At 50.2% G+C, this 12762-nt stretch overlaps 3 protein-coding genes across 3 annotated transcripts; 1 reads left to right on the plus strand and 2 right to left on the minus strand.

Annotated features, from left to right (window-relative positions):
* Positions 1 to 1974: 1974 nt before the first annotated feature.
* Positions 1975 to 4051, minus strand: glr1 (glutathione-disulfide reductase GLR1). Its single transcript, XM_073744095.1, has 3 exons — positions 3424 to 4051; positions 2533 to 3365; positions 1975 to 2470 (listed from the first exon to the last, which is right to left on the minus strand). The coding sequence occupies exons 1-3, from the start codon at positions 3828 to 3830 to the stop codon at positions 2037 to 2039; spliced, it is 1674 nt and encodes a 557-aa protein (XP_073601328.1). The 5' UTR covers positions 3831 to 4051; the 3' UTR covers positions 1975 to 2036.
* A 412-nt stretch (positions 4052 to 4463) lies between these two features.
* On the minus strand, positions 4464 to 6755 carry pbs2 (mitogen-activated protein kinase kinase PBS2). Its single transcript, XM_073744104.1, has 2 exons — positions 5053 to 6755; positions 4464 to 4998 (listed from the first exon to the last, which is right to left on the minus strand). The coding sequence occupies exons 1-2, from the start codon at positions 6589 to 6591 to the stop codon at positions 4582 to 4584; spliced, it is 1956 nt and encodes a 651-aa protein (XP_073601329.1). The 5' UTR covers positions 6592 to 6755; the 3' UTR covers positions 4464 to 4581.
* A 1773-nt stretch (positions 6756 to 8528) lies between these two features.
* On the plus strand, positions 8529 to 11317 carry BDW70DRAFT_126152 (Auxin Efflux Carrier superfamily). The gene is made up of 5 exons (XM_073735041.1): positions 8529 to 9062; positions 9194 to 9516; positions 9577 to 9743; positions 9801 to 11029; positions 11077 to 11317. Exons 2-5 carry the CDS (start codon positions 9225 to 9227, stop codon positions 11138 to 11140), a joined length of 1752 nt encoding a protein of 583 aa, XP_073601330.1. The 5' UTR covers positions 8529 to 9062; positions 9194 to 9224; the 3' UTR covers positions 11141 to 11317.
* Positions 11318 to 12762: the final 1445 nt, after the last annotated feature.

The raw sequence follows: 12762 nt of genomic DNA on the forward strand, positions 1-12762 counted from the left end.
ATCCGCGACGTGACGACGCAACCTCGCACTTACAGTAGGATTTACAGTCCAAAGAGATACATTTGTCCGGAGATTCGATGTCTCAGCCAAGTGATAAATAGTCGCGGTTTAGCGTGAGAAATCAGTTGAGAAATTAGCAAGCTCAGATAAGAAGATAAAGAGGGATGCGGGCAAGGTCCGCAACGTCTTACCCCGTAATGTAAGGACCAAAGGGGTTATCGGCCGAAGTTTTCGCCCAGCCTTCAGGCCTCTCAGCTCACAAGCCCACGATTGTTTCCACGAAAAACTGAATCATCCTCCCTCAAAATAGCTTGAATGGCTGTCGTTGACTCTGCAGGTTTGCCCTGCAGAATGATCCTAAGACATGAGCGTAACGATCTCTGGTAGAAGGAGAGACAAGCCGCTCATGTGATGGATCACTGATTCTATCATGAGGGACAGAAATAGAAAGCAGAGCCGACCGGCTGAGCTGGAGCTGACACTGCCACTCTCCTACATTAAGGGTGCATCACGAAAAAACAGCCTCTTTCGCGAGGCTGGAACTGCGAACCACTCACTCCTGCAGCTGAAGTGCCAAACATTGAGAGCCGAGGAAGGGTGTTGAACTATCTGCCTCAGGCTACAGAATTCTGCCTAATGTTGCCTGATTTTGCCTGAACTGACTGGTGAGTGATGATGACTAACCACCTTTCCCAAAACGGCCTTGTTGAGGGAGCGACGACGCTGGTAACAACGATTGGTCGATTGACAAGCAGATCAACTATTTCAACAAATCAACATGTGTCGACCTGACTCGGCATCAGGCACCTGACAAACCCCCGCCTTTTGTACATCATGCCCTCTCTAACACTCTCTTTACACTTCACACTCTCTCCTTTCATCTTACCTACTATCTTACTATGCTTTGATTACCCAACACACTCCCTCAAGACCAAGGACAATCCCTCACCATGGCACCGAAACCGAAGTCGTCTTCGCGCCCTCATAGTGTCTGTGTCTCCCGCGCAGCCTCGCCCGCCACAGTCTCTCTCGTCTCCACCCTCCCAATTTCCGACCCAGAGCCCTCTGATAACAACAAAGCCTATATCCCGCTCTGCTTCTGTCTGATCTCGTTCGCGGTCATGATTTGCGTCAACTAGGCCGTACGCGAAACCTCAACGTATGCCGAGGTTTATCAAAAGGCGGTCTGTCGCAGGACGAGGTCACCGAACAAGCAAGAGCTGAGGCCAAAACGTTACCATCCCCATAGCTTCGTCTCCGCCCTGAAGGCTTAGGCACGCCGCTACATTGCCCGTGTCCAGGGCATTATTGAACTCAAATCTCGACAGTCGAACGAATCAATGTCCTCCACGTCACAACGTCGGTCTCCTCTATACATCCATAAAGACCTATACCGATATAGAAGTGTGATTGACGGACTATCGCCACGGCATTATCAATACAACAACAGCCTACCAGCGTTTAGCGCTTAGCATTCAACTCAGCCGGTTATGCACCATGGTGACACGAACCCATCTCACGAGACCCCGAGATGGTTCAGGCAGACACGCTTGTCTATGCACCTTGTGTTGCACAACTTGAGATAGAAGCTATTACGAACGTGCGGCAGGGTAGTGACAACTCATGCTCACGTATAGTATCACTCGACTCTCTCGAATGTTCGAGCTTGGTCGCCCAGTTCTGGGACGGTTGAGTCCCAACTGATCATAAATTTCTGACCATCTGGCTGGAATATGTTATCATGCCCTGGTGGCATACGATATCTCTAGCAGACTATCTACTTATTGGCGCGGCGTCTAGCGGATACGCTAGCGGTTACATTCCCACTATGACATCTACAGCTGATTTTCATCCTGCGCTCTATTTATACTTGCGAAGCGATCACATTCGTTATGTAGCTCATTTTCCTATATATTATCTTATAAGTACAAGCATAAATACAAAAATTTTAAATATATACTAACAGCCTCGATTATCAATGATCTCCGGCATAACCTCATGCAGAGGTGCTTTGTGAAACAATTCTTTCTATCCAACTAACGCAAGGTAACAAGCTCTTCCGCACTAGTAGGATGAATAGCAACACAGCTGTCGAAGTCCTTCTTCGTAGCACCCATCTTCACGGCAACCCCAAACCCTTGCATCATCTCCCCAACACCGAGACCCAGAAGGTGCAATCCAACAACCTTCTCCTCTGGTCCTGCAACAACCATCTTAAACTCAGTTGGGTTCTTCGCCTTCTCCTCAGGCGGGAAGACGGAATAGAACATGGCCGGGAAGCGGGTGTGGTAGACCTTGACGTTCTCGTCGCCGAAGCGCTCGCGGGCTTGCGGCTCTGTAAGACCGACGGTGCCGACCTCAGGGTGGGAGAAGACGACTGTTGGGATGTTGTCATAAGAGAGTTTGGCATTTTTGAATTGGGGACCGCCGAAGAGGCGGTTGCCGAGCTGGCGGCCGGCAGCGATAGCAACTGTTGTTACATATTAATAGAATGTTCCTCAATGAATATGAGAAGAGTAGTTTGTAACATACCTGGAGTTAGCTCGGCCTGACCTGTGACATCGCCAATAGCGTAAATGCCCTCGACGTTGGTGTTTTGGTACTCGTCGACAACAACGTGCCCACTCTTGTTGAGTTCCACACCGGGGATGTCAAGATGCAAATCCTCAACTTCGGGGACACGGCCGATAGCCCATAGGAGTTCGTTGACCTCCATCTCCGAGCCATCGTTCATGATCAGCTTGAGAAGCTTGTCCTTGCCCTTGCCGTCGCGAAGGAGCTGAACCTCTTTGACACCAGGGTGGTTCTTGTGAACGTGAATGCCGATGGCCTCGTATCGCTCCGTCATGGTCTTCTGGATCATTGGGTCGAATTTGCGCAAGAAGGTCTCGCCACGGATGAACATGTGCGTGTCAACGCCGACAGTGCCCATAACACCTGCCAGCTCGACGGCGATGTACCCCGCACCAACAACAGCAAGCTTAGGGGGCAGCTCCTCGATCTCAAAGAATCCATCGCTACTAATACCGTGCTCAGATCCCTTGATATTCGGAAGGCTGGGTCGGCCACCGGTCGCAATTAGGATGTGCGGCGCAGTATACCGTGTCTTGCTGCCGTCCTGGTTGGTGACCTCGATGGTCTTTTTCTCAACGAAGCGAGCCCGGCCGTGCACAAGGTCAATTCCTTCATTACCCCAGTTTTTCTCGTATATGCCGTTCAACCGCTCAATTGTGGAATCGCGCAGTTTCTTAAAATGTGTGTAGTTTACGTCAATATCATGAGGGAGGTTATAACCGTAGTGGCGGCCGGCCTCGATCGATTCGGTGATGGAAGCGAAGTTCCAGGTCATCTTCTTGGGGACGCAGCTAGCAGGGGTATCAATCAGCAATTGCGCTGGTTCACCAAGGTCGAGTCATTCCTTACCCAACATTAACGCAGGTACCGCCAGCGCGTCCACTCTCCACAATCAATGTCTTCGCTCCGTACCAACCTGCAGCTCTACGGCCACTACCGCTACCACCGCTTCCACCACCTAACACGATATAGTCATACTGTTTTGTCTCCACCGGCGGCATGTTGCTCGAGTTCGCTGCTGGCGAAGTGGATGAAAATTGTCTTGTGAGCGAGGCCAGACGCAGCCCAGTGGAAGTGGAGATAGCTGAGCGAGATGAAGAATCCAGGACTCCTCTCTTCTGGTTTCTAGTGGCAATGCCGTAGCCTGTGTAGGCTCGATGGGATTGAGTGATTGGCGAACAGACGAGAGACGAACGGGTTAGCCGAGTCTTCGACGCTTGGGCACTTAATGACCGAAGCGAGGAGCGAGAGAGCATGGAGAGAGAGATTATTGACGGGCACCCGAAGGAATAGAAGGAGGGGGAGGGGGGAATCTGCAGGCTGGATTGGAGAGAAAAAGCTGGCGGGGAACGAAGCCGGAGGTGCGAGCTTCGGCGCAGGATGACGCTACCGTCCACCAGTGCTGGGAAAACTACCGAGTAATACTGACAAATAATGCACAACAGGAAGCAAAAGACTGATTCCAAGTTAAAACGAGAGTTAGTAACTTCCTACACTGTAAAACAATCTAGTTTTTCAACTGTTTGCCTTATTCCCGGACTCATCCAAAAAGATTCTAGCCTAGCAACATTACTCAGCACTTATTATGCCGGTTGATAAGCAGTAGGAATGTTGAGACTATTACTAAGATGTGGAAGTATGGCACAAGCTAGATCCTTCTGGTTATACTGAAATTGGAAGATAGTACGGTACATGGGAGCATTCATACATTGTTGTATTGAGTAGGCCTGCTCATCACATAGGAAAGGTCGAAGCAAGACCGCCACGTTCATATCAGCTGGCGGTTTTCTTTCATACACAAAACAACCAAACGTGGCCCATAGCTGACAACACGGTTTCAAAAAGCCAGACTGTCTGCCTGAGTGGCGCCAGCGCCAGAAATCCTCGGAGATATGCGCCGGAACAGCAGCAAAAAAGGGGTATGGCAGAATTAATGAAACAGAGCAAATGCGTAGGCCGTGCTATGTGTCTTCATATAATGGTGGTAAACGGAGGTGTGGAAAATGGCTATTCTGGCATGGAGGACGCAAGCGAGAGATTAGCGATGGGAGGGTCATCAAGAAGCGGGCTCCCAGGCACGGCATCCAATGCAACGGCGTGCAGCGCTGGCTTAGTTTCGTCTTTCAGAAGGCCATTCAACCGTCTTTCCAGCCTATCTTTGACCCAGTCCGCAACTTCCTGATCATCTGTAACTGGTGGTGTGACGTCGCCAGATGCGCCATCTGCGAGAGACACGGATGGTACGTCGGGGTTAGCCGAGTCAGAAGGAGGTTGCATCAAAGAAGATAACCAAGGATGTCGGATAAGCATGTTGTATGTGGGACGTTTTTGAGGGTTTTTGTCGAGACAGGCCCTGACGAAGGAATGTGCGTCGTCAGAATACTCGGATTCCGGTAAATTTGGAGCTTCACCATGTACAATGGCCTAGTACTCAATTGTTAGTTGACGAAGATGAAAGTTGGAAAGTAGAATACTGACATGTAGCTGACTGAAGATGTTATTGAAGGTTTCTGGGGGGTATGGATACCGGCCGATGGCGCATTCAATAATGGACAATCCCAAGCTCCATATGTCACTTTGGACACTGTAAGAGCCGCCAGAGGCTCCTGACTGCTGCACTCCACCTCCTGCAATGCGCTCAGGTGCCATGTAGCTCTGGCAGCCTATGTTCGTCTTGGCGATACTGGCAACCAGGTTTCCGCTAACTCCAAAGTCACAAATTTTGACCTGACCTCGTGTGTTGACAAGAATGTTCGTGGGCTTCACATCTCTGTGGATGATGTTATGATCATCCTTGAGAGACTTTAACCCCATAACAGTAGAGAGCGCCACTTTGCGAAGAATGTTCTCGGGTATGCCATCGCCGTAAAGCTTGTCGATGGAGCCGCCATCCATGTATTCAACGCAAATGTACACAGCACCTTCCTGGAAGAAGGCGCCGTAGAAGTCGATAATGAACGGTGAAACACATCGGTGGAGGATATCCAACTCCATGATGATTTGTGCAAACTTGCTCTCGTCCAACTCCAGCCGAATCTCCTTCATAGCCATGACGGCGCCAGTCAGGGAGTCTTGCGGCTTCAATTCGGTATCTGAACCGTCAGACCCTTGAGGTCGGCTGACAATCCCACTCAAGCCTTGTCCAGGTTTGCGCATGTGCGGGCGGCTATGCCGAACCTTGTATACAGTTCCGTAATTTCCCTTGCCCAATTCATCCATACGATCCACTTCATCTAGAGAGATGCTGAAGCTTTGGCCGGACGAGAACTCGATCCCGCCTCCGTGGAGAACGGCTTTGTTCTTGAATTTCAGGGTTCCCGACTTCGTGTCAATGTACTCCGAATATTTGCTGAAAGCTGACTCTCCACCTCCAATCGGTCCACCAGCGGGGGACTGACCTCCAGCTGCCGGATTGCTTGGTCCAGTAGCATCTGATAATTTGAGCCCGGGCTTCATGCGTTTCGCCGCCAGGCCACCTTTAGGAGAGCCACTCACGGGAGAGCCGCCACGGACAGTAGGAGCGGAAGCCCAATTCTTCGGAGGTCCCGGACGGTGAGTTGGAGGAAGCCGCCCTGAAACGGTTGGCGCCAATGGGCCGTTCATGGCCGAAGGAGAGTTATTACCCGATAATGGACCAGATACGCTCGGTGTGCTTTGTTGACCGACTTGTGAAACCGCTCCTGTCGAGACGGACTGGTTTAGGTTGGGAGGTATCCCTTGTCTTGAAAGTTGAAAAGCCTTCATCTTCGCTAGGATGTCCTGGCTCGCACTGCCTATGGACGCCTGCGGACGGGTATTGATCCCGCCACCGCCGCCATGTCGTGCCGCATTGACCTGGCCGAGATGTGTGGAAGAGGGAGTGATCCCAGAAGCCTTATCGGAGCTTTGGCGTAGGACAGGTATAGTCTTGGTGTTAGGCGGGGAAACTTCGTCCTCCGGGGTAACAGGGGCAGAGTCGCCATCGGAATGAGAAGAAACCGGCGGATTATCCGCAGCAAAATCGTGTTCAGCGCTCATAGTCGATAGATCGCGATGCTATGATCAAGGAGAAGCGGGAGGCGGCAAAGCCGGAGCACGTTCTCCAGCACCTTTGGGTCGTCTAACAATGCTCAGCAGCTCGGGAACATGAATTGGGAACGGGGAAAGCGAAGCAGGTTTGGTCGGAGAACGAAACTGGCGAAAAACAGGGAAGTTGGCTGACGTGCTGGTAAACAGGACTGCACTTAAAAGACAGGAGGCAGAAGCGGTTGTCCGGGTAGAAATGTTCACAACGCCTCAACGCGGGACAGAACCTTGGGCCTCTCTCGGTTGAGAAACGATTAAACGAAGAAGCTCAGCGCCGAACATGCGCAGCGTTTTCTCCGAGAAGAAAATGGAGTTCGAATCGAACAGAATCCAAGGCAAACGAAGTTGGGTGCTCTATTCCTTCGTCTTCTTCCAAGTTCCCGCCTGGAATTTCCAGGTTTGTTGGTTGGGCTGTGGGGGACGGCGGGGAATTCAAGGTCAAAGGCGGTTTAACCGTTCGACATGCAAGCCTTCTATGACTACCAGGCAATATCGATATTGATATATTAATCTCGCGCAAAGCTCGATATTACTTCCCCAGTTATCAAAATGAAGTCTGTGTCGCGGCATGCCATACCAGCCAATCAGCAGCTTCGCCACCGCGCGTCGCAGCTTTGCTAACGGCCGACTCTTCAATCGTCAATCGTCAGTCGTCCACGAGAGCTTGCATCATCCCGTCACACGAAAATCCATGATCTCACCTCCTTCTACCCAAGGTCGCCCAGCAGCGGCATGCAATCACGCTGAATTCATCTTTGATGCGGCCCAATATTAATTATCCTTACGGGGCGCCGAACCGGACTGTAGTAATGGCGCCAAACGAAGCCGAATTTGCCCCTCCTCCGGACGGAATATATATCTCAACCAACCGAAATGGAGTATCGATAAAAGATAAGCCCTGATAAGTTGATAATAATTTTGATAATATGCCTTCTGTTAACATGCCTCCCTGTTTATTCTTAATGTGCCATAGCCGTCATTGATCGTGGAGTCGGGCGTAGTTAATGTCTTCTTGTAAATACACACACAGACATATACCAGTCTGGCGCGAAAGGTGCCGATGCCGTCCTCTCCAGCCACAGTTTTGATCCTCGTCGGATCCAGCCCTCTTTTGCTCACTGAGCCCAATTCAAGCGACAGCAGACCGATCATCTTCCCGGATCCCGAGTATATGCCCGCGTATCCTGCCGGTACCCGCTCGATACTCGCTGTACAGACAAGGGATGTTCCGCTTGCCTAGTTCGCCAAGTTATACTAAGAGTATTGTCTCTGTTTGGTAGTAGTTACTTCGTATGTATAGGTATTAACACATCTTATCGTGCTGGAAAGGCACCAAATTACGCGGTAGCCTGGGACCCAGATGGAATCATTGAGCTGAAGACAGAAATATATTATGTCTGATAGAAGTACTAATATCAGGGGGCATACCCAGAATATGTTATGAGGTTCCCTTTGTTTTGGCTTACGTGTACTCTTCATTTTTTATGCTCTTTGTTCTTTTGTTTGTCACCTCACTTGTTGCTAGATGTGGCTGTGCTGAAGACGATCCTCCAGACTAAGAGGTATTCCGTACCTCGATAAACTTTTGATGCTCTTGTCGATCATGACATATCCGAGATGCGGGCCTCCTGGGCAATCAATGTGCCAGGTTGGGGATACAGATCGACAATCAGTATGGAGTAGTGGCAAGGCTCTGCAGCAAAAGTACCAGATAGGCGCGTGCAAGATGACGAGTTGTTGAACTCAAGACTCTATATGAGGCTTGGTATTGCCTGGGAAACCGCTGATAAGTTAGCTGTTGTCTCTACAAGGGTTCAAAGTTGATCGATCAATTATACCAAGAGTATCCCTGTCTCGCTCAAGGCCAGCAAAACATCAAACGTAAACCAGTACACTTTGCTCTACAGAGTATGCTCCGAAATTTTAGAGAGCAGCGCCATGCCGGGCCTGCTATGACGTTACCGCCAAGAGCACTGCCTTCTGCTTTCATTTTGTAGTTCACCCTACGCCGTACTACATCAAGTCAAACAGACCGTTGTCAGAAAAATTGAATGTTCCGATGATATAGCCGTACCGGCTTTGCCGACACCATTTCTGACACCCATTGAGCTGCATGGGCATTCAAAATCGTGGTGGTCGGTGGTTTGCGAGTGGAGGAACACCAAAACTCTTGGCGCCCGACTAGGCCGATCGGTGCCCTATCAGCACATACGGTCCGAGCATGAGATCATGGCAGGACAGCCTGCTCAATAGACATCCAGGCCCAGCTGCTGAAATCATCATATCGACAGACCAGGACAAGCTGGTCATTTTTCTTTTCACAATGCTGTCTTAAAGGCTTCAATCTACCATCAACTATCAGATTTTTCCATTGTGAGACTTGAATCGTCACATCTCTTTGAGCTCACCCTATTGCCGCCTTCGTAGGTTCCCACTTGCCCCCGGTCTCCTAACTTTATCACAGACAGTTCCTGAGTTTTTAACCACATTCCCATCACTTGCGTCCATCAACACTACTTATCTTCATTTGTCGCTAATGCCTAGATCTGTCTAGGGTCAAGCTAGCACCTCTCTATCCGCCGTCGATGGCCTTTTTTTCATCGCCTCGATCTTTCCAGAATGCCCAGTCGTTGACCTCTCGCCAGTTTGTGGCGCAAACCCAGATGGGCGTCAACCCTGGCATACTGCAAGACATCTCTAGGCCGCATTCGAACCATCCTCCATTTTTGCACCTAGTGCTCCTCGTCTTCGAAGCTGTTCTGGAGGTTGTTTGCGTCAGCCTTCCGGGTTATATTGCTGCTAAGGTGGGCATGTTTGATGCCGACGCCCAAAAATTTGTTGCCAATCTCAATGTCGCTCTGTTCACTCCATGTCTGAGTAAGTGCCATACCCATTGCACATACGGAGATTTAACCTAACCTTGTACATTCTGAACAGTCTTTACGAAGCTCGGTTCCCAGCTGACGGCGGAGAAACTCACTGACCTGGCGATCATCCCTCTCATTTTCGTTGTACAAACCGCCGTGTCCTACTCCTGCGCGTTCGTGGTTTCACGATGCTTTCGATTGAAGAAACGACCGTCAAACTTTGTGGCGGCTATGGCAGTAAGTAGCTCCGTGGAGTATACGTGTCTCGGATGGTTAATTTCTGCTTCAATTTAGGTCTTCGGGAACTCAAATTCACTCCCCATATCTCTTGTCGTCTCTCTTTCGCAAACGCTGAATGGCCTCCACTGGGATCGGATACCTAACGATAATGACGATGAAGTCGCAGCGCGCGGTATTCTCTACCTGCTCATCTTTCAGCAGCTTGGCCAGCTCGTTCGCTGGAGCTGGGGATACCGTGTTCTCCTTGCACCAAAGGAGCGATACATTGAGGAAGGGGAAAGAGATAATGGAGAGACGGCAGTCGCGCAAGGCCAGGACCAATATACCGACAACCCAGAGCAAGTGGATCCGAACGAGCCCTTGATAAGGACAAGGGACTCCTCCGATGGCTCTACTGAGCAACCAACTGGCTCGAATGATGAATCCGATGTATTTCACTCCGGGGAAGCGACTCCTGTGAACACGCGCAGCTATTCGTACACGAAGTTGCCGCATTCTGGACATGACCAAGCTCAAGACCAGTCGCCAATCCTTGGGCCACCTCCGAGTGGGCCATTTCTCCCCCGTCAGGACTCTCGTGGCGACATCTTGTATTTTCCGAACGTGGAAGTCAACCCTCAAGATAGCACCCTCGAGCAAGGGCCATTGTCCCGATTTAAGACTTCGATGGGTCGTCTCAGGGTTCGAATCGCCAGCGGTTGGGCTCGGTGGACTAGCGCATTATACAGTCGGCTGCCACCAAGACTCCAGAAAGTGTTATCGAAGTGCTCAGACTCGACTAGCAGATTCGTTCGAGGTGTATGGGACTTTATGAACCCGCCACTTTGGGCAATGCTGGTTGCTATCATCGTTGCTTCTGTGCCTTCTCTCCAGCGCCTATTCTTTGACGACGGCACATTTATCCGAAATTCGGTGACTCGCGCAATCAATCAAAACGGTCAGGTTGCCGTTCCCTTGATTCTTGTGGTTCTTGGCGCAAATCTGGAACGTAACACGATCCCTCAGGAAGCACTTGAAGATACAGAAGATGCTGAAACGGAGAAGAAGCTTATTATCGCGTCGCTATTGGCCCGAATGCTTCTGCCAACTATAATTATGGCACCGTTTCTGGCTTTGATCGCTAAATATGTCCCAGTCAGCATTGTGGACGACCCCATCTTCATCATCGTCTGCTTCCTGCTCACTGGAGCTCCGTCGGCTCTACAGTTGGCACAGATTTGCCAAATCAACAATACTTATGTTGGCGCAATGTCGAAATTGTTGTTCCAAAGCTACGTGGTTTGGTAAGTCCTCTTAGCATAAAAGAGGAACAAGCAACTGACGTATGCAGGATTCTCCCATCAACCTTAATCCTCGTGATGTGTGCTCTAGAAGTTGTCGAATGGGCAGCGTGAAGTTGTCTGCCTGGGGAGTTCTTTACGTATCGTTAAATTCTTGTATTCTTACTGGTGTTGGGAGTACAGGGCGTTTCAAGCAACGGTGGTATGGGAAGGGTTCCCTTTGGATTTTTAGAATGCGATCCATACTTTTGTATTGAGATCAAATATTCCATGAATAACGACGATATAAGCCGACAAGATCGGACTGGACAGCTAGCAGCAACCTGGTCCTGCCGGGTTCCAATGCGTAGAAACTACATGGTTGCTTCAGCAAGAATCTCTGCCTTAGGCCAAGATCACGCCATCAACTCCTCTTTTCCTCGTGCCCATCGTCTCCGAACTCCGGTCAACCTTCAGCTCCTTCAAGATCGCCTTCATCAGTGGCTCGTCCGGTAACAATTGCTCCAAGTTAATAGTTCAGTTGTCTGTGTATCGTCCTCAGCTTCACTTGCTATCTTGATCCAAACCATGAGCATGGTTTGCCTATCGCTTGCAGCCGCCTCTATTCAGTACTCCATTGCCCGAACGCTGAAGTCCGACGGCGATAGCAGTGCGGGGAGACGGGTGGAGGACAATCTTGCGTGGCTGGTCGCAGTAACCCCAACAAACTCTTCAGAGACGTCATTCTAAGCTTCAAGATAGCTCCATCTAATGCACTGATCTGATGATCGTCCTATGCAACATCGTGGATCGCGATCGTACAGTTCTGATCCTGCAGTGGTCTTGACGGTCTACTCCGTAGGTATCTGCGACTGGTCTCCCAAGTCCCAACACCATGATAAGGCAGCGAGCCTATCATAGCACCCCAGTCCCGAGGCTGCGGTCGAGATGCCTAGAAGGTGTCGCGTGAGCAGCTGGGCGGATCCGATGTACTTGAACCCGATAAACTCCATGGATCGTTGCGGCTCATGCTCTCCTTTTTCCCATGCGCCAGGAGCAGCAACATGAACACGCCACTGAATGCGAGATGACGCTGCTTATTACATTCGCATGCAAATCATGCGTCGGTTTAAAAACTCAGTTTGCCACTTTTTTATAAGGTGCAATTGTTGGAGTATGATCAACTTGAAGTCCTCGACACAGTATCAAACAACTTGGGAACCTAAAGAAGTCCGCTGATAAGCCCGATTTTAAGTACTTTCGCCTTCTGGTCTTGTGATCTCCCAACGCGACTTGACGCCCCTACGCAACAACCAGCATCAATTGTTATCTGGGCCATTTGATATATCTACAGAGTATACCTACCTTCCTCCTTTCAATCTTTCATCGCTAGAACCGTCCCTGTCGAATCTGGCTCTTTGTGCTCCACAAGCCGACCGCTGCTTTCCAAATCCCACATTTCTTTGGGCCCGCTATCGTGCCCCCACCGGGTACCCCTCGCCCTCAGCGCTTCTTCTCTCTTCTTTTCTCTTCTCAGCTGTTTATATACGCTGTCCTCGTCCTTCTCGTGCATCACCGTCGCTTTGAAAGACTGCTGAGCGAACGAAGGCTGTTAGATGTTCGAAGCGGCGCTGATAACCCTCTGCGACAAGTGAAACGTGACCGACTTACAACCCCGGACGAGCATCCTTGGACTGGACTATCTTATCCTTGGTTCTGAAGTGCTTGGAGATGCCTTCATTCACTGAGCATGAGCT

This window comes from Aspergillus foveolatus (genome assembly GCF_047715535.1).
Source record: "Aspergillus foveolatus strain CBS 279.81 unplaced genomic scaffold BDW70scaffold_1, whole genome shotgun sequence".
In the NCBI taxonomy this organism is placed as follows: Eukaryota; Fungi; Ascomycota; class Eurotiomycetes; order Eurotiales; family Aspergillaceae; genus Aspergillus; species Aspergillus foveolatus.

Bases quoted from the DNA above. Each gene is read 5' to 3' on its own strand.
- pbs2 (XM_073744104.1), bottom strand. From the start codon at position 6,591: ATGAGCGCTGAACACGATTTTGCTGCGGATAATCCGCCGGTTTCTTCT. The intron at 4,999-5,052 runs GTCAGTATTCTA...ATTGAGTACTAG, and splicing joins ACATCTTCAGTCAGCTACAT to GCCATTGTACATGGTGAAGC.
- BDW70DRAFT_126152 (XM_073735041.1), top strand. From the start codon at position 9,225: ATGGCCTTTTTTTCATCGCCTCGATCTTTCCAGAATGCCCAGTCGTTG. The intron at 9,517-9,576 runs GTAAGTGCCATA...CATTCTGAACAG, and splicing joins TCTGTTCACTCCATGTCTGA to TCTTTACGAAGCTCGGTTCC. The intron at 11,030-11,076 runs GTAAGTCCTCTT...TGACGTATGCAG, and splicing joins TTCCAAAGCTACGTGGTTTG to GATTCTCCCATCAACCTTAA.
- glr1 (XM_073744095.1), bottom strand. From the start codon at position 3,830: ATGCTCTCTCGCTCCTCGCTTCGGTCATTAAGTGCCCAAGCGTCGAAG. The intron at 3,366-3,423 runs GTAAGGAATGAC...TACCCCTGCTAG, and splicing joins GGTACCTGCGTTAATGTTGG to CTGCGTCCCCAAGAAGATGA. The intron at 2,471-2,532 runs GTATGTTACAAA...ATGTAACAACAG, and splicing joins TCAGGCCGAGCTAACTCCAG to TTGCTATCGCTGCCGGCCGC.